The sequence below is a fragment of the Carassius auratus genome, chromosome 26, assembly GCF_003368295.1.
Source record: "Carassius auratus strain Wakin chromosome 26, ASM336829v1, whole genome shotgun sequence".
In the NCBI taxonomy this organism is placed as follows: Eukaryota; Metazoa; Chordata; class Actinopteri; order Cypriniformes; family Cyprinidae; genus Carassius; species Carassius auratus.
The window spans coordinates 4,296,632-4,316,521 of NC_039268.1; the positions used below are offsets into that span (position 1 = coordinate 4,296,632).

Sequence of the window (19,890 nt, forward strand, 5' to 3'; positions counted from 1 at the left end):
GCCAGGTTCCCACCACCATGGCGCAGAAACATTCTCTTACTGCATTTAATTTGATGTATTGCATGCTATATGTAAGATTAGAATGGTGCATGTGTGTGTTTTCATTTTAATGTACTTCACAGTAATGTTTGTGTGTGTGTGTGTGACTGCATGTGTATGTCTCTATTCAACCCTCGATCCTCTCATACCTTGACAACTGACAAATGTAAACTCCAAAATGCTTAGATTAAAGGTATTATACCAGCGCGGGAACCGACCAGCTTTTTCCATTAGGCGTTCTAGTCATTTGAGCGAAAGAGCGAGTGAAAGACAGTAAGAGAGCTATAGACGGAGAGATGGCGGGCTAAACCTAGTTACAGATCCCAAATCAGATTACACACTGGCAGACCTCATCAAATATTCATTTTGTACTTTCAGCCCTCCTAAAAACAGGCTTCGGTTTCGCTCTCACTCCACCAATCAGAAAGGTCCGCCCTGCCCTTGCTGCACACTGTCGAGTCGATTTAACACACCGGCCATTTTGTTCAGTGGGTCTGGGTGTTACATGGGTGAGAGAGCCGATGTGGCGAAGCGGAGGGGTAGTAGAGTGGAAAAGTGTTATATTTAGAAAAGAGGGAGTTTGATGGTGTCTAGATAGCTTCAGGGAGGGTCATGTAGAGTGTGTGTGTGTGTGTGTGTGTGAGAAAGAGAAATGAATAATGTAACCGATCTGAACGGCTGGATTTCTGTTATATGGTCTATAATGCTGCAGTACAGTTTGTGATACATAGACACATAAAGGAGGAGGTGCCTCAGGCTACAAAACAGCCATTACAGTCAATGGCCTGATGACGGTTTTCATTTTAGACCACTACAGTGTGGAGAGCTTATAATAACACTATTAGAGAGGGCTGGGGTGGGGGGGTGGGGGGTGGGGTGCAGAACGGAAAGGCAGTTATTACCTCTACCAAATGAGCCAATAGAGAGAAATCAATGAGCAAAAACGACTCTGCTCTAAACTTCCGTGATTCAGACGTTTAGCTCATCCATATGCTAACATCAAAACAAATTAAAATCAATTGCAAGTTGATTCCCCATTAAGTAGTGAGGGGCAGTGAGTGAGAGAAACATATTAAGAGCAGGACATTATTTAAAAATCATGGAGGAAGATGAACAAACAGTGTGTGTAAAGGACAGAACAGGAAAAAGAGATGACGCACTGGCTCAGGGATACACACACTACTATTCAAAAGCTTTTGGCCTGAACGATTTTTTAAATGGTTTTGGAGTTTTACATTTATTTGATCAAAAATACCATAAAAACAGTAATACTCTCAAATCTTATTATAATTTAAAAACCATTTTCTATTAATTGATTAAAAAAGTAATTTGTTCCTGTGATGGTTAAAGCTGAATTTTCAGCAGCCATTACTTTAGTCTCCAGTGTCACATGATCCTTGCTGCTTCATAAACACCTACTATTTAGCTTAATATTTTTCTGATTAATAAAAAACGTTTAAATGAACAGCAGCTAGTTGAAACAATATAATTGTCACATCGCACATATCCTTGTTGGAAAAAAAAAACATTGATTTCTTTCAAAATTAATATTCTTACTGACCATGATTAGTACAAAAAAAATGTCTTGCCCGTGCAAAACTCGCTAACACAATTCTAGAGTGTTGAGGATAGTTGCCAGGATGTTACTGAGGTGTTGAGGTGGTGATGCTACTGTAACAAGACTTAATAGATTAAAAACAAGCCTTCGCAAACAGCACAAAAAAAATAGACAGAAAAGAGAGATATACCCAAACGTAAGCATTGTCTTAGGATTCCTCCAGAGGACATGTTCTTCTCTGCTTCGATTTCTGTGAAGTTGAGTGAACTGGCGAAGATCAGAACATCCACGAGACTGATCAGCCTCTGCAAGAACATCAGTGACGCCTCCACAGACAAACCCTGAGACGGCTCAATGTTCTCCAGCTCATGCTGCAAGACAGTGCCATCATCATCATCATCACCGCATCTGCAGCCATCATAATCAGCACAATCTTCACTCAAACCTGCATAATGTACTGATGGTCACCTTTATCATCAACCTCACTTTTCATCATCATAGCTATTGTAATCAAATTACTCACAATCATTAAAGTAAGAATATAAATGATCATCATTAAGATGGGCCAGCACACTTTCTTCTAATGAGATCTGAAGAGTTTGTTTGCAAAACGTGATAAACGCCATTTTTTGACATTTGGATTTTATTATTGGAAATTACTGTTCAGTTGTACCTTAATCTATGTGTGAATTGCTGCCATTAATAAGATTTTGAAATGTACATTTTAAGCCTACTACAAAATGTATTTTTTCACAAAACGCGATCTCTGCCAGCCCAGTTTCTTTACAAAGTGCGATATAACGGTTAGGCTATAGAACGTTCAGGATCCTGCGCAAGCTCAGGATGCCACGCGAGGAGAGAGTCACCGCCGGTGAAGTGCTCCGAGTTTGCTCAGTGATTTAACGATAATATTAAAACAAAAAAAACATTTTTAAAAAGAGGATTCAATAGGCTAACTAAAAAACGTTTACCATTTTATTGTTTATACTGTAGACGAGCTGTCAGTCACGTAGGCATACGTTACTGATCAACAGCTGTCAGTCAGAGAATCAAAGCTTCAGAGTCAAGCTAACGTTATGGATTTCGATGACTGATTGGAGCCGGTCATTCCAGATGATGTTGGGAGAAAGAGGAAGGCATCTATAGAAAATCATCAAAGGGAGAAGACCAAATGGGCAAGGCATTCAGGGGAAGGAAAACATACAAAGATTAATTGTGGTCATCGTGCGATTGCGAGTAATGTTGGTCTGTGTCATGCCGACAAATTGTCAGATGAAGATGTAGCCTTCAACTTCACAAAAATGTATAAAAATGCTACAAAAGTGGACCAGGATAAAAAACTCCTGTGTCTGTCAACAATAAACAAATGCAGCAGGGAAAGAGTCTCTGCTGATGTCAAGAAGAAAGCCAGGGAGGTTGCTGTGTTCACACCAAACGCAAATAGAACGTCTGGCGCGAATGATTTTAAGAAAATCTTTCTTAAAACCCCTAGTGTGAAAGTCAAAGGTGTCTCTAGACGTGTGAATGAGGCAAATTCGCGTCTTCCGCGCCGCGCTACACGCCTTCGCGCCGCGAGACCTCCAGACGCGCGTAAACGCGCCTTTGCATTGCATTTTGCAAAAAAATAATAAAAAAATAATAATTATTATTATGTTGTGTATGTTCTGGCCAAAACTAACTCAGAATCTTATTATTATTAATCAATCTTTGTATATACTATTCCATATATATATGATGTATTGTTTTTTTAACCAATTTAAGATGTTTGACAATGTTAAGATAAATATGTTGCATTTTGGCATGGATTATGACTTATTTATGAACTATTTATGGACATAAAATTTAATAAAAAATATCCTGGATTTGAAGAATATTGTGTCCCTGGCCTTCACTGAGCTCAAGTAATAGTTTAATGTACAAAAAATTGTGAATGAACTTGACTGTTGATGTCTTAAATAATAATGTCAAATAACCAACATTTCTCCAAATGGATATATCTCATTTTGCAACGAAACTCTTCATCTATGTTAATTTAGTATGTACACATTATCACACCATGATTTAAGGGTCCTCTCAGACTTGACTGAAATTATGCTTTTACTCTGATGTAAGAGCTGCTGTGAATAGCATGAAAAACCATCAAGGAACTTGAAAAATATGGGATCTTTTTTTAGACATTTCCTGTTTGAGGCAAAAGCTGCAGATAGTAACATGAGAGGATATTTAATGAGATTCAAATATGCTGACTGGGGTATAGCTTTTCTATCAGAAAAGGTTATTAGTGGTAGAGTAAGTTATAAAAAAAAATCGCAATACTTTTTTTATTTTATATTAAGTAGGGATGTCAACTATTAATTGGTGGTTGATTAATTGTCGATAAGAGATGCAATCGATTAGAGTTATTGAAGGTCAATTAACCATGGCTCATGTGCAGAAATCATGCGAGCAGCTGTGAGTGAGGTATATAAATGATCGAACATGATCGAACGTCGTTTAAATGAATGACCAATTTACTTCCCTAATATTAAGTATAACACAATAAAACCTGGGATGAGTATTCAATAAAACAAAGTTTTGTTTTTTGGAAGCTTAAAGCAGAATCAATTTAGTCAAAATATTACAAAAGCTAAACTACTTTGGATGGCCAGGGGATGTAGAATTTCATAATGACAAGAATACTGCAGAATCGTCTGAGCTTTATGTTGACATATACACGTAAACACTAGCAAACTTACGTCCAACCATAAAGAAGGAAATCAGAAAAATAAAGTGGACAAATTCAGTGAGCCTAACTGTCCTTCAGCGGGACTGAAACACATCAGTAGCAGGGGAAATGCATTGCATCATGCCACAAAACTTGAGATGCCAAAGTGAACTTCACAACAAATCTATTTATCCTGTTGTCAGAAGTAACAAGTGCAAGTAAAAGCATTCATTTACTGTCAGCTACTTGACATTTTGAGCAATCTCTCATGCATCCCATAATAGACAGCATTGCTGATTGTAATAGTTCTATTGGATTTTGACGTACTTGATGGAAACGCACACGCATACTAACCGTAGAAGAGGTGGCTGCAGACAGCAGAGGAAGGATTCCTCCACAGGCCATGATGAGGTTGTCCACCACCTGAGAGACTAGATGGACAGTGTTGTGCACAAACACTACGTTCTCACTGCTGTTCACAAAGTCCATAACTGTCTTAGTCGAATGACTGTGGGGAGAAGTGAGAAAACAAATTATAAAATTATCAAAAAAATTGTGAAACTTACTACAACATCAAAGGGAGCTGTCTGTAGTAGGGATGGGTCACGATTTTTTCGAATAGTCGATTTAATTACAGAATATCGATTAGGCTGTGCGATAATTTTCTAAGGATGTGAACCGTGCCCGAGAACGTCTGACCCCCACAGCCGGTTAGGTTGACTAATGTGATCGCTTCGTGCCACGCTCGGTTGGAAGAGGTGGGAACTACTGCAGCATGATTTCGTGAACATGAGCGGCAAACGCAATCTATAAAGCAATATGTTGTGAGAGGGTCTTTAGTGTCACCGCGTCCCAAACAACTCAAAATAACGAACCACAAAGTTATCAAAATGATGCACTCCACTGTGCTGAGAGAAACTTCCTATTTCCCGTGATTATGAGCTAACTGCATTAAAATGATTTATTATTTGTTGAAAGAATAAAAAATTTTATTCCAGTGGTTGTTAACCATAAACATTTACCACCCATATATACATTTTTGAATCTGCTATGTTAATTTTTTCTTAAGTAAATAAAGTTATGTGACTATTCACAAGCTTTTAATTATGGTAAATTTAATACAAACGAGTGTCTCGTGAAATAAATAAATTTGAGTTTAAAAAATCTTCAGTAAGTCTATTGCTGTTTTTCGTGTTATATGTGAGGAATGACAGGTGCCACATACTTTTTTTTTTTTTTTTTTTTTTTGGTGGAGTATACAGGTGTAATATATTCACTTTTACATGATTTTATTATTGTTATTTTGACTTTATTCCTAAAATATTATAACACTGATGTTATTTATATATATTTTTTGAGAAGGATAAACTGACAAAAATGCTTAACTGACTGTCTTGAGGCCGCTTTGTAGATTATTTAAAAAACAAAAAAACTTGAATTTAACAAACATAAAATGTTCCAAATATATTTTTTTATTGAGTTAATAAAGAATCGAAACGAAATATGACCACTTTGCCATTAAAAACCTAAACTAAACTATTATAATGGCTGCAAAAGCAGAAAGGGTGTTCTCTGTGGCCAGACTAATTGTGAACAGATTGCGCTCCCATCTTCCCGAGCATCTTTTTTTTTTTTATATGAAATAGGTTATTGTTATTAATACAGATGTTAAAATTAATGTTCACATAAGTGCCATCATTAAGGCTGTTCACAATATGTTTTAGTGCATACTGTGCTTTAAGCCTAATATTTATGGCTGAATTACTGTGTTCTAATCTTAATTCATCTGTAAATGTAAAAAAATAAAAATAAAATGCTATTAATGTTCATGGTTATTTTTCAAATAGAAATGTCCTAGACTCCTACAGCCTTGTGAGCAGTTGATAATCGACGGACTGTTATGTTAATAAGTGCCATCATTCAGTTATGTTATATTAATGTTTTTCAGCAATCATACAACCATCAATTGGCTTGGGTTAGGATAGACTATTCTCTAATGAATTTAACAGTTTGTTATCATACAGATTGAAAGCCTTAATAGTCTCTCTCCCTCTCTCTCTTTATATGGGCATGCGTGGGAGGGGTGCGATTTTCGACTACTAATCAAAAAATTAGCTTTTATCGAATATTACTTTTGCTTCTGTAGTGTTGCTTTCGTCAACGAAAATGATAACTAAATATCGTCGTCAACGAACCTTTATCATGTGATAAATATGAGACTAGATGCAACGTAAATGCTGGTCATGTGACAATGACTATAATTAAATGTATAATGCAATATTGTTGACGAATAAAATGAGACAATGTGGTTTACAAAATAAAAACTATGCTAAAATGTCTCTTTATTTTCGTTGACCAAAACGAGACTAAACAAAATGTTATAGCGTTATTTCATCTCATTTAGTCGCGTTATTATTATTTAGCAGTATTTCTGTTTCCTGTGTCTCACTTCAGGGGCTGTGTCAGGTCACACTGCGCAGACGCAGGCGAGGTCACTTCCTCAAGCCCCACTCGTGCCATTATTTAATAAGGAGACAACAATCAAAGTTAAGTCTGACACAGAGAAAGGGATCGATGTGTGTACTTCTAACATGTTTGGTTGGTAAAATAAATGTTTGTGAATTCTAATCAGAGCATCTTCTGTTTCTGGAATGGATATAATCTATAGTCTATAAGGTAACAATAATATAATAAGATAACCTTGTCTGAAATGGGTTTGGCTAAAACAATGTGGTTTCGACCATACTACTAGGTACTAATACTATATTGACTGGGTTAAATATAATTGCATTACTAAAAAGAGACTAAAATACAATTTTCATTGACCAAAACTAGACGAAAATAGTCATGGATAATTCTGACTAAAATAAGGGTAAAATACTTTTAGTCCACTGAAACTTGACTAGACTAGAAAGAGTTTGAATGTGACTAAAACTAATAACAACTAAAATGAAAGCTTCACACAAAAAGTAGACTAAAATGACAATTTTTGGTTCCTGGTCTTTCTCTCACCTTCTCCACATCTGCACATCGGTCTCAATAGAGAACAGCAGGTCAGTCAAAAGGCGCTGGTGCATATAAGACCACTTGAACTCTGGGATACGGAACATAGTGGACCGTGCCGAAGACGAGCCCTCATTGTCCTGACCTGAGGGGCTTGAAGAAGCTGCTGGATTTGCACTCAGATTCTGCAAAAAATACACAATTCTTCTCAAATGTGTTTTGTGTGACCTAAAGAAAAGTGTTTTCTTGCCCCGTGACAAATCAAAATTTTTCATATAATCAATAAAATGAGTACATTTCTGTAGGTCTCAACCAGGTCTCATGTTCCTCAGTTATTAATATTGCAAAACTTACTGTTGTTGAGGTGTCCTTTAGCTCCAATCTCTCTGTGTCTGAGGCCACACTTGACACATCCAGTCTAGCAATTTTAATCTCTTTGGTTTTAGTTGCTGAGGTCTCAGTCCCCGCTGCCTTCAGAATGTCTTGGTTAGTTCCTGGATCCTGTGACATACTCTCAGTGCAAGGGCTAACCTCTGCCGTAGACACCTTGGACAAATCTGGAGAAAGCACTTCTGGAGTTTGCTCGGTCTCAACAGCACCATGACCAGCTGTAGTCTCTGTGTGAAGCTTGGTCTCATCGATAGAGGTGCTTCGGTTTAAATCCACCTCCACCACGTGAGCTGGTTCATCCTTGGTTTCCTCTATTTTCTCATTTTGTAACGGCTTCTCATCTTTTTCGGTTTCCAGCTTCTTGTCTTTCTCCTTCCCATCATCTTCCTTTTCAGCACTATTGTCATCAGTCTCACCTGCTGTAGCTGAAACAAAAGAAGTCTCCTCCGTGCTGTCATCACTGACCTTCACTAAGTTGTTGGCTGAGGAAACATCAGTGCTATCTTCATTCTTGATGGAGGCCCCAGTTTCGCTGGTCTCCTGGTTTGCTGAAGCCTCAGAAGTTCCTTCCACTCTGGCTTCCTTCACAACTTCAGGAGAAGAATCTCCAGGTCCCTTTTCTTTATCTCCTACTTGAACATTTAGTACAGTATCAGCAGTGCTTGTTTGACCATCATCTTCAGCTGGTATCTTCACAGCTTCAGCTTCCACATTGGCATCCTTGTCGGTTGCAGTCTGAGTATTGTCTGCATCATCTATTACACTCAGATCAGCACTTTCTTTTTCGTTTACACTCCCTTCAGTCATTGTGATGTCAGCCTCAACTCTTTCCACTCTCTCATGGTCTCCATCAATGTCAACCTCTATATTTTGCACTTCATTATCCTTTCCTGGTTCTTTTGAAGTGACCTGTTCACCTTTATCCTCTTTATTTGTCTCTGGTGAGGTAGCGACAGTGTCTGTCTGTCTCTCTTCCTCATCTCTGGCCAGAATGTTGGACACTGTGACTGGGATCTGGTCCCTGGTTTCCTCATTGTCTCCAGGCTGATCAGTAACCTTCTCATCAACACGTAGCTCAATTACTGTAGATGGAGCAGTCTCGTCAGCATTCAGATCACTACTTGCTGAGGCAAGGAACTGAGAATCATGACTGGTTCCAGATACAGTTCTGATCCTGCTTTCAGATCCTCCCTCAGAACCCATCCGCTGGTACTCAAGGAACATGTGGGCCAGATTCTCTTTGTGTTGCTCAAAGGTGACCTGATGAAACAGACAGTAAGACAGTTTGAAGGAATGTTTATTATGCACGGGAGCAAAATGTCAATTCTCAATCAGAGCAAACTAACTAAGGTACAGTATAATATAGAAGTTCTGTAAAGATGTAGTACTATATTATACGACTATATGGAATTGTTATATATATATAATATAATATTATTAAAATTATTAACAAACTATAACAAATTATTAAATGTAATTTTCAAGCCTTTCAGAATTTATGATATTATGTAACTATAATGCCAAAATATGTTAGAACTAGGCCCAGTCTATAACATGCAATAATAAGCCACCTTTTCAATGGGTTTATTTTTTATGGCAAAATACACACATCCCTAAATGTAATCTAAACATTCGAAGTTAATATCCTGTGAGTCAGAGTAAATTGTGACGCAAATCAAGTCTCGTGAACTATATGTACACTGTAAAAAATTCCTGTAAATTTACATGGAAATTTAACAGCAAATTACTGTTTCCATGTAATAACAGCATTTTGCTTTTTTTTACAATGCATTATGGGAAGACTTGTTCACTTCGGGTTGCGTGGTCGATCAACAACAATTTGACACTGTTATTTAACAGTATTATACCCTATTTTCATCCAATGAGCACAAGGCGCCAGTTTGGAATATCAGATTGAGGTAGGTTTGCAACTTATTATTTTATTATCTTTAAATGACCTATTACTTTAAAATATAACATCTTAAACTTCTAATAAAGCTTCTGTGATTTAAATCAGATGCCTCAATTAAATTATGTGTTTTAACTTAACGTTATAGGCAAATAATTGGTCGACGGATCCCAGACTGCCATCATACAGCCATCTTTATTACACAAACACAGGTAAGAATCCCTAATTTTCATCCAACCTGCATATTTTACCAAACTTTATCCAAGTAATAGATGAATGGGAATGAAGGAAATCAATCTTTTTTTTTTATTTTGTGTTATGTGCACATTTCAGTCCATGAGATAGAAACAGACAATAATTTATCTGCCGGTCTATAACTTAATTTGCCGCTCCGCGCTTAATTTAATCGCCCTTTTAAGTAGCATAGCCTACTTATAAAATAACAATATAAAGATCCAGTGCATCCGGTTAGTGAACGGTTAGGCACACTCATAACATGTGTGTAGGATAAGTTAGTCAAGCATACACGTGAATAATGAAGTTTGAGTGTTTATGAAATGGGCACATGTACAATTTATTTATTTATTGTCAGTAAATGGTAGTGAGGAACATTTTAAATTCTTGTAATTACTAGGTCAACAAACCGCTGCTGGCTTGATCGCCAAAAAATAATAGCAGCAACAGCGTCTTGCACTGCATCTGTTTCAGACATTTTAACGAAAATCTATTGCTTCGGTAGTTATTAACTAGATAATTCAGTATTTTTTTTTCTTGTGTCGTAATGTTAACGTGCGCATTCAGTCCATGAGAGACATCTAGAGACATAGACAAATTATCTGCCGCTCCGCGCTTATTTTAATCGCCCTGTTATCAACTTAGGCTACTTATAATTAAAATAGCAATATCCAGTGAATCCGGTTAGTGAACAGGTAAGATTTGCATGCACATTCAAATAGCGTGTGTAGACTACTGCCAAGCATGCAAGTGACTTATGAAGTTTGAGTTTTACGAGTAAAACTCGAATTTAATTTCGAATTACGAGTGTTTATGAAACGGGCTTTTTTGTAAGTAAATGGTAAGTGAGGTATGAACAACATTTTAAATTCTTGTCTAATTAGCTACTGTAAAGGTGCCTTTTCAAACCGCTGCTGGCTTTATTGCAGCTACTAATAGCAGCAAATCAGCGTCTTGCACTGCATCTGTTTCAGCCATTTTATAACGTATTTGAACGAGAATCGATGGCTTCGGTAGTTATTATCTAGATCTGTTCTTTACAACATGTTTCATTGTCAGCTCTGCGGGAAAACATGTGATACCCCTGTGATCTATGTGAAACATATGAAAATACACAGCAATGTCTCAAATATTGTTTTTCGTTGCTGCATACCTAACTGTAATAGGAAGTTTAAAAAAAATGCTGGTTTGAAATCTCACGTGTACAGACACCATGCAGGATATAGGGCAGAAACCACAATGTGCACTACACATTCCTTGGAATGTCATGTTGATTTGTGTAGGGCCAAAAGTTCTTCTTTACCCGAGTTTATTTCTCATGTCAAAATGCACATTAAAGAGGGACGAAAAGTCACATGCCCTTTCAAGCAGTGTGGTAAAACATTTACTGTTAAATCAACATTTACCTCTCATTTGTCCAGAAAACATAACAAAAATATAGAAGGCCTAATTGACTCTATTACAGCAAACCCTGAAGCCAGCTGCTCTCAGATTCAAGACATTGATGTTCAGACTGATGCTGATGAAAATGATGAGGAACCAGATGTTAGTCCTGAAAATGTTGACAACACTTTGTTTTTAAGGAATCTTGCTCTGTTCTATTTGAAATTGCAAGCCAAGCTATTGCTTCCAGCCTCAGTCATTCAGACAATCATTGAAGACATGCAGTCAATACATGAAATCAATCAGTCCCATTTGCTTTTCAGACTTCAGGAAAAGTTAATCTCACTTAATGTTCCAGAAGCAATGATAAAAATGGTACTTGACGATCTTAAAGCTGAAGATCTTTTTACATCCTGTAATAGCCACAAATTAAGATCAGATCAGCGAAGAAAAACATTTTTCAAGAAAAGCTTTCATTATGTTGAGCCTGTGCCTATTCGCCTAGGACAGAATGAAGCAGGTAAAGAGTGTTTTGTGCAGTATGTACCAGTAAAAAAAACAATTGAATCTCTCCTTCACTGCAAGTCTGTAAGAGAACAGTACAATGATGTGCACAGTCGTGTCCGGTTGAAGGACATTTTAAAGGATGTTTGGGATGGTGAAAACATAACTGCAAACTTGCATCATGCAGATGAATCTGCATTAGGCTTGGTCTTATATCAAGATGCTTTTGAGGTTGCGAACCCTCTTGGGTCTGGGAAAAAAAAGCATAAAATTCTAGCTATGTACCTCACATTAGCAGATCTATTTCCTCATAATAGATCAAGTACTGACCAAATGCAACTGGTGTTTCTCTGCAGGGAACAAGACTTTAAGTACTTTGGTCAAGAATTGGTCATGAGGTGCTTAATCAATGACCTTAAAGACCTTGAGACTACAGGCGTAGATTTTCCAGATGGACTGAACGTTAAAGGAATCTTGCAGGCAATAGCTGGTGACAATTTAGGCTCACATAGCATTGGTGGATTTCTGGAGAATTTCAGCGGAAGTAGATACTTTTGCAGATATTGCGAAATTGAAAAATATACTTTTCAGGAAAATCCACTTTCCAGAGCCACATTTCGTACAGCAGAGTCTTACAAACATCACGTTGAGAACCTTGATAAGGGTTTGGACCATAGTGGAGGCATCAAGTTTGACTCTTTGTTCAATGAGCTCTCCTTCTATCATGTCTCTCAGCCAGGGTTGCCCCCATGCCTTGGACATGATTTATTTGAAGGTGTTGTGTCGTATGACCTTGCTTTATGCATACAACATCTTGTAAAGGTTGACAGACAGTTTACGTATCTGGAATTGAATCGAAGGATTAGTCAGTTCAAGTTTCTAGGTAATGACAACTGTGACAGACCGTGTGAGATTAACCCAGGAAGTGAGAAGCTAAGTGGGCATGCTGTACAGAACTGGTGTTTTTTGAGGATGCTGCCAATGTTAATTGGTGACCAAATTGAATCACCTGGTGAGAATGAAGTTTGGCAACTAATTTTACTGTTAAGGGAAATTGTTGCACTTGTTTGTGCACCAGTCATTTACAGTGGTCAGATAGGGTATTTGAGAGTTTTGATTGATGAGTACCTATATTTTAGGAAACACATGTTCCCTACTTACTCTCTCAGACCTAAACATCATTACCTTAGCCACTACCCAGAGCTCATTATTCATTTTGGACCACTCATCCGTTTGTGGACATTAAGATTCGAAAGTAAGCACATGTATTTCAAACAGTGTGTAAGAAAACTACATAACTTTAAAAATCTGTGCTTTACTCTCTCAGAAAGACATCAGCTTCTGCAGGCGTTTCTTCATGCTGGTGAGCTCTTCCCTCCTTCTATTGTAGCAGAAAAGGCAACAGAGTTTGTGGTGAGTGACTACAATGATGTCATAAGAGAGTCTGTATCTGGATATGATTTTCAGCCTGAAAATTCTTTGGTTTCTCATGAGGCAACTGTGAAAGGCACAACATACAAAAAAAACATGTATGTTGTCATTCATGAAACTGATGAGGGGCTTATTGTGGGGAGGATTGTGATGACAGTCATACACAATACTTCAGTGTACTTCATCACAGAACTTTTCCAAACTTACAGTATCCCTGACATGGGTGTTCATTGCTTGACACCAATGAATGGATCCTACACTTGTGTTAATCAGAATGACCTTCTGGATTATTATCCATTGTCAAAATACACAGTGTTTGATATGTCTGTAATAGTTCTTCATCATTCTTTTGTCTCAATTTAAAGCAATGTCCGCCTTGGTCGGAGAACTGAGGGAAATCATCCTCAGGGCTTTGCCGTCAAATGATGAGAACACCACACAGCTTTTGATTGACAAACTTGTAGGCTCGGGATTGGAATCCAAAGATGATCTTCAGTTTGTTCAACAAGAAGACATCAGTGACATACTACCAACTATAAAACTCAGAAAACTTCTCAATGCTTTTAAAATGGGTAATTATAATCTCACATCTTCATCTATATTTCTATTCTTTTTAAAATGGCTGAACATGTAAAAGTGGGTTGTTGAGAGATGTTAACAGGGACATAATTTTCTATTCATCAGATATGAACGTTGTTATTTAGTTTTACTTAAACAATTTGTTTGCTTGCTTGCGCACTCACCCCAGTAGTGACATGAACAATGTGAATAGTTTTAGATGCAAACAATGTCTACATTTGTAGAAAACCGGCCATTGTTACCGTGTGTGGAATTGAATCAATTTTATTCTGTATATATCAAGTTGTGTCTGTACAGATCGTGTGGATTTTAACTACCTGTTCTATATTTTGTTTTACTCAGAGTCAGAAACTGTCACTTTGGATCTCACCACTATGCAGCACACTCCTTCCTTATCAGCTGGGAGCTCCTCACCACAGCCATGCTCTTCTAATATGTCGGTAACTACTGATGGAGGATCAAGCAGTCTTGAAAACAGTCAACCATCTACATCCCATTTTAGGAAATCGTGGTCAAATACCTTTCAGGTACCATGGCAGCTCATGCCTGCAGAAATTCAGTCTGCTCTCTCTTCTGGGAAGAGACCTTCACCACCAGCAAGAAGACAAATGGTCAGGGTGCTTGCCGATGAAATGAGAAAATTTGAGCCAACACCAACACGTGCACAGTGTCTTACTATTTGTAAAGCGATTGTCCATCAATATCCCCAGAGCTTTGCGGATCAACTTCATGATGGCCGAGTTGTAGGGGAAGGTTACAGCTCACTTTTGGCCCAGATCAAGAATAGAATTGATAACCTCAGCCGGGCCACTAGCTTCCGACAGCACCGGTCAGCTGCCAGTGGTCTTAAAAGAGGACCCACTGACACATATGGTTGCACCCGGTTTCAGCCTGATCTTCCTTTAGATGAGACTGATGTCTCCATTGAGACTAAACGTAAGAAGCTGGAGGATCTATTCTGTCAAGAAGGTGCAAAGGGAGCTGAGAAAGCTGAGGTTGAAAAACTGATGGAGACAACTTTCTGCCTGCAACGGAGCCAAATAAATAGTGTGCCAGCACCTTCTGTTGCGGAGTTGATGGAAAAGTGGCCATACCTCTTTTTTCAGAAAGGCCTGTTCGCCCATTTTGAGCTGCTCACTGACATTAATGTCCTGCGTGCACTTGAACTTTCTATGGAGGAGTGTGGAAAGAGCATCTTAGAGTTTTTTAAAAGCAAGCCTACCAACTCAGAAGTCAAGTCAATCCTTTCCAAAGATGAACCCATTGATTCAACATACCAAATTGTTCAACTCCTAATGGCTCACTTCATGGAAAAGCAAGATGGACTCATTCTTCAAGAAAATGTAAGTTTATCTTTAGTTCTTAAAACGAACACCTGTATAGGAATGGTTCAACCAAACATGATAGTCCTCTCATCATTTACTCCCATCAAAATATAATATTTTTTTGAATATGTTCCTGTTCTGAGTACAAAAAGCCTTTTACCTCTGTAGAATATTATCAACGTTATCAGCACGTATCACGTTAAGATTAGTCAGTTGTCTTAAATTGTTATCTTTGACAATAGATGTCTGCCACTCCTGCTGACCTCGAAAAGATGGGGAACCTGCCTGTGAGTCCTCGTTTGATCCTGCTTGGTAAGTATATCATATTAGACATGTCTGCAATTTATTTTACAAAAACAAGGCTCACACAAGTTTTACTATTATGAAAGGATTCACATTTAAGTGCTTCATTCTAGAGTTTACTGTCTTTGAATCATGTTTTATTACACTGTGCTGGTTTGAATTTGAGGACATTTTTATTAATCAAAGACAAGTTTGAGTCTTTACAAAAAAATCACTACACTTTATTGTATTGTACACTTTTTTTCCCTCTCGGAGGCTGGCTTAGCATTAAAGGAGAACTCCGGCGCAAAATTAACCTCGGGTGAAATAACACATTGATACCGAGTCGACCGTTCTCTTAGATTTGTTTTCATTAAAATCGAATGTAAAGAGTTTTTTCTCTTCTACAACAGTTTAGCTTATAATGCAGTTTATGGGGGCATATCCTAAGTAAAAAGAAATCGCTAGTTAATACCACTAACAAGGCTCAAAATAGCCATACACTAACACGGTAGCATAATGAGGGTCCCTACATACAAACCGAAGTTTTGAGAACTTGGTAACACTTTAGAATAAGGTTCCATTAGTTAATGTTAGTTAACTGCTTTAGTTAACATGATCTAAGCAAGAACAATCCTTCTACAGCATTTATAAATCTTAGTTCATGTTAATTTCAACATTTACTAATGCATTATTTAAATCAAAAGTTGTGCTTGTTAACATTAGTTAATGCACTGTGAATTACCACGAACTAACAATGAATAACTGTATTTTCATTAACTAACATTAACGAAGATGAATAAATACAGTAATAAATGTATTATTCATTGTTTGTTCATGTTAATTAATACATTAACTAACATTAACTAATGGAACCTTATTCTAAAGTGTTACCGAGAACTTTTATGTTATTATTATGCTACCGTGTTAGAGTGGGGCTATTTTGAGCATTTTTAGTGATATTAACTAGTTATTTATTTTTACTTAGGATATGCCCTCATATATAGCGTTATAAGCTAATCAGTTTTTAGAGATAAAACTCTTTACATTCGATTTTAATGAAAACAAATCCCAGAGAACATTCGACTTGGTACCAATGTGTTACTACACCGGAGTTCTCCTTTAAGTTAAAAACAGACTTAAACAACCTTTCTTTTTCCTTTTTTTATTTTTATAAAGATATTGTAGGTTTTGTTAAATTGTAAGACATGACATTGTGTGCATTTTTTCAGGTTATAAAATAATGTACTAATTTCTAACTACCTTTTCTACACCAAACTCTCCAGAGATCATAGAATAACCATTAATTTATCCATTCCTTTATGATCCAGGTGATAATCCGGGCCAATGGATGAAACAATGGATGATCAGCCTCGAAGGCCGAATAATCTGCGAGGGTGTGCAGCCAACCTTTATCTCTGGACTTGCTGCATTGTTCTCTTCGTATTACATTTTTAATTTGCAGTACCAAGAGGAAGCAGCATCCACACTAGAATTCCTTCAAAGGTAACAAGTTTGGACTTATTTTATTTATTTCTAATTAACATGTTAGTATTAGTATGGTGACAATAGAATCCTCAAGCCATCCTTACTTTCTTCTTTGAGCCGAACACAGTCGGAGTTATAAAGAGAAAATAATATTCTGGCTTCCCAGCTTTGCAATGGCATTGAATAGATCCCGAGTTTTTGAAGCTCCAAAAACCGCATCCATCCATCATAAAATCCATACGACTCCAGGGGGTTAATGAAGTGAAGCGATGGTTTTTTGTAAGAAAAATATCCATGTTTATAACTTTTATCAGCTATAATCACTGGCTTCCAGAAACAGCCGAAAGCGAGTTCCAGATAGAGTCCAGTTCCGGCAGAAGAATGACCTTTGACCCGACATATGAAATCTTATATCAAAGTCCTATTCTTTCAAAACGTCTTAAGCCCTATTCGGACGGGACTAGCTTCACAGGGGGACATTAGAGAAATTTATGCTTGACAGATGTACTTTGAGATTTGAATCCTGTCCGAATCTGCCATGTCTGTCTTTTTCTCACACGACCTCTGTGAAAATTCCAGAGCAAATGACCTACTGTTTTTCGTCAAACTCGAGGGTCCTCAGATTAATCTAATCCTGTCCAGATTAATCTAATCTTTCTTAAAAAAAGGCATGGCTTTCCTTATTAGACATTTATTAACCCCACTGGATACATATCGATAACTTTTATGCTTTATTGATGCGTTTATTGGAGCTTCAAAAACTTTAAAAAGCTGGGAAGGATGTTATGCATTATGGCTGGAAGAAGAAAGCCATATACACTTATGGTTTGAGGGTGAGTAAATTATGGGATACATTTTTGTTTGGGATTAACTATTCCTTTTAAATCATTGTTCACTGAAGATATTATCCTCTTATTTTTCAGACGTTTTGTTGGAATTAATCCAGAAAAGGGGACCAAAGCTGCAAGGGGAAAGGTGATGTCCAAAAAATCTGGGAAAACCGTGCAGAAGAAGACCATAACCGTCAGTAACAAAGTTTCAAATCTTTTAAAAAGACTTATGGACTTTGAGTGGCACTTCATTTAAAATGTACCTGACACTCCCCACTCATGCAGTTTGTTTTCAGAAACATTGTCATCTGGTGTTATATTTTGTTTATACAGAGTTATTTAGATATTAAAAAAGGCTGGTGTTTTTTAAAGCCTGATTTAAGAGTTTTTATTTATTTTTATTATTATTTATTTTAAATAATTACTTTGTCTTAGTGCAACTGTTTTTGGGCTAATGTTTGCCAAAGCCTCATTTGACACTAGATTTGTATTTTATATAGAGGTAAGTCAATTCTATATATTTTGTATTTGTTTGCTTTTTCTTAAGCCATTTTTGCATTTTGATGGGTGCTTAATTGTATGCACTGAATAGTACTTGACTAGTATTTTTTTATTTGCCTATTTTAGTTTAAAATAATTGAGCAGAATTTATCTGGTGTTGTATCAGAATAATAAAAAAAAATACTAACTTGTCTTTATTCCCTTTTTGTAATCCATGACAAAAATAATGTGCAGGGTTATAATAGCATTTAGAATTGAAATTATTGTGGTTTCATTGTAAAAACTACGACTGTAAAAAAACAGTTAACTACTGGCAGCTGTGGTTGCCATTATCATACTGTAAAAATACGGTGTGTTACTGTTTTTGAAATTAACAGCTAAATACTGTTTTGACAACTACAGCATATAGCTGTTAAATACCAGGCTGTAAAATTACAGTTTTATACTGTAGTTGTCAAAACGGTATTTAGCTGTTAATTTCAAAAACAGTAACACACCGTATTTTAACAGTATGATAATGGCAACCACAGCTGCCAGTATTTTACTGTTTTTTTACAGGATTATTTTTTACAGTGTATGCTTGTACAGTGAACCAACGACCAAGGTCAGGATTTTTCGTTCAAAAACTTTCATTAGGCTGTGGATCGAAATGAAAGCCCTTTAACACAACATTAAGGAATTTAATGGTTATCATAATGACTGTTTAATAACCATAACATGCAGTTGTTGTTTTTTTGATGCATTAGGCTGCAGCCTATCTCACGTTTTGAAATTAACTTTCTAAAAATACATTTTAGATTAAATTTCTAATTATTTTTAAGGATGTTATAATGTTATATTATAAATGTATTGTTTTATTTAGTTTTTTTATTTGATCTCCATTTACAAAAACTATAATTCCAATCAGTTTGCAAACTGTCCTTTTGCGCCACCTGGCGGTAGCTTTGTGAGTGACTTTAACACGCGACTGACTTGCAGTTAACGGCGTGGCCCTGCAGCGGCAGTACATAAAGCGGTATTAGACATTCTGGTTGGCCACCTACTGTATTTATATTAATAATGTAGTCTGATTATAGCGCTTACAAAAAAAATAATTATTATTATTGAATTTAAAAAAAAATAGCAATAATACAAGTTTCCAAAAAATCTGTACAATAGCCTGACCAGGCAGGAATAAATATACTATGAAAAGAGAGATGGTTATGTGTATTTAGTTAGTACTACAATTAGCAGCAGACAGAGATACAGAAGTCTGAGCACACCAAAACACACCACAATTTATCAAACGAACACAACAGACAGAAAGTCAAACAGACCACTGGGGAAATGAGAAACAACTTGCAGCTTCCACACCAATGCCGACATTTGCATTTAGGCAAGAAAGCCTTATTATACGTAATTAATTGGCCGTTATTGTTCTAAATTAGCCTGCTACAAGCCTGGCCATTAATCTTCCATGTGGTCTGATTGGTAATCCATGGCTGTTGGCTCTGAACGGACAGCTCTGAAATGTATTGCTAGTTTTCTTTCTCTCCTGACTCTCTTCTTTGGAATAGCAAGACCATTAGTCTGGGCTCAAATCAGCATTTAACATTTAAATCCACATGGTGCATTTTCAGAAAAATATTCACCTCCTTTGTGATTAGATACCATATGAAGGAATGGAGCCTTACAGATAAAACCAGTCAATTTCGGATAAACTTACAAACATACAGTATCAGGAAGGCCTG

The 19,890-nt window shown here is 36.9% G+C and overlaps 2 protein-coding genes across 6 annotated transcripts in view; one reads left to right on the plus strand and one right to left on the minus strand.

Annotated features, from left to right (window-relative positions):
• The window catches only part of lrba (LPS-responsive vesicle trafficking, beach and anchor containing), a 240,783-nt gene that overhangs the window by 153,262 nt on the left and 67,631 nt on the right, over window positions 1-19,890 (minus strand). For all 3 annotated transcript variants that reach the window (XM_026203763.1, XM_026203765.1, XM_026203762.1), the window contains exons 22-25: window positions 7,659-8,954; window positions 7,314-7,489; window positions 4,656-4,809; window positions 1,788-1,968 (exon numbers count right to left, since the gene is read on the minus strand). In XM_026203763.1, coding sequence (XP_026059548.1) covers window positions 1,788-1,968; window positions 4,656-4,809; window positions 7,314-7,489; window positions 7,659-8,954 — 1,807 coding nt within the window. The remainder of the gene's footprint in view (window positions 1-1,787; window positions 1,969-4,655; window positions 4,810-7,313; window positions 7,490-7,658; window positions 8,955-19,890) is intronic.
• LOC113044133 (uncharacterized) lies at window positions 9,220-18,341 on the plus strand. 3 transcript variants are annotated; one of them, XM_026203768.1, is made up of 8 exons: window positions 9,220-9,613; window positions 9,752-9,815; window positions 13,052-13,137; window positions 13,521-13,727; window positions 14,077-15,077; window positions 15,302-15,371; window positions 16,673-16,847; window positions 17,753-18,341. In XM_026203768.1, the coding sequence occupies exons 4-8, from the start codon at window positions 13,523-13,525 to the stop codon at window positions 17,913-17,915; spliced, it is 1,614 nt and encodes a 537-aa protein (XP_026059553.1). In that variant the 5' UTR covers window positions 9,220-9,613; window positions 9,752-9,815; window positions 13,052-13,137; window positions 13,521-13,522; the 3' UTR covers window positions 17,916-18,341. The 3 variants fall into 3 exon arrangements, with proteins under 3 accessions (XP_026059553.1, XP_026059551.1, XP_026059552.1); XM_026203766.1 differs by having other exon boundaries at window positions 9,220-9,815; XM_026203767.1 differs by having other exon boundaries at window positions 9,220-9,815; window positions 13,052-13,727.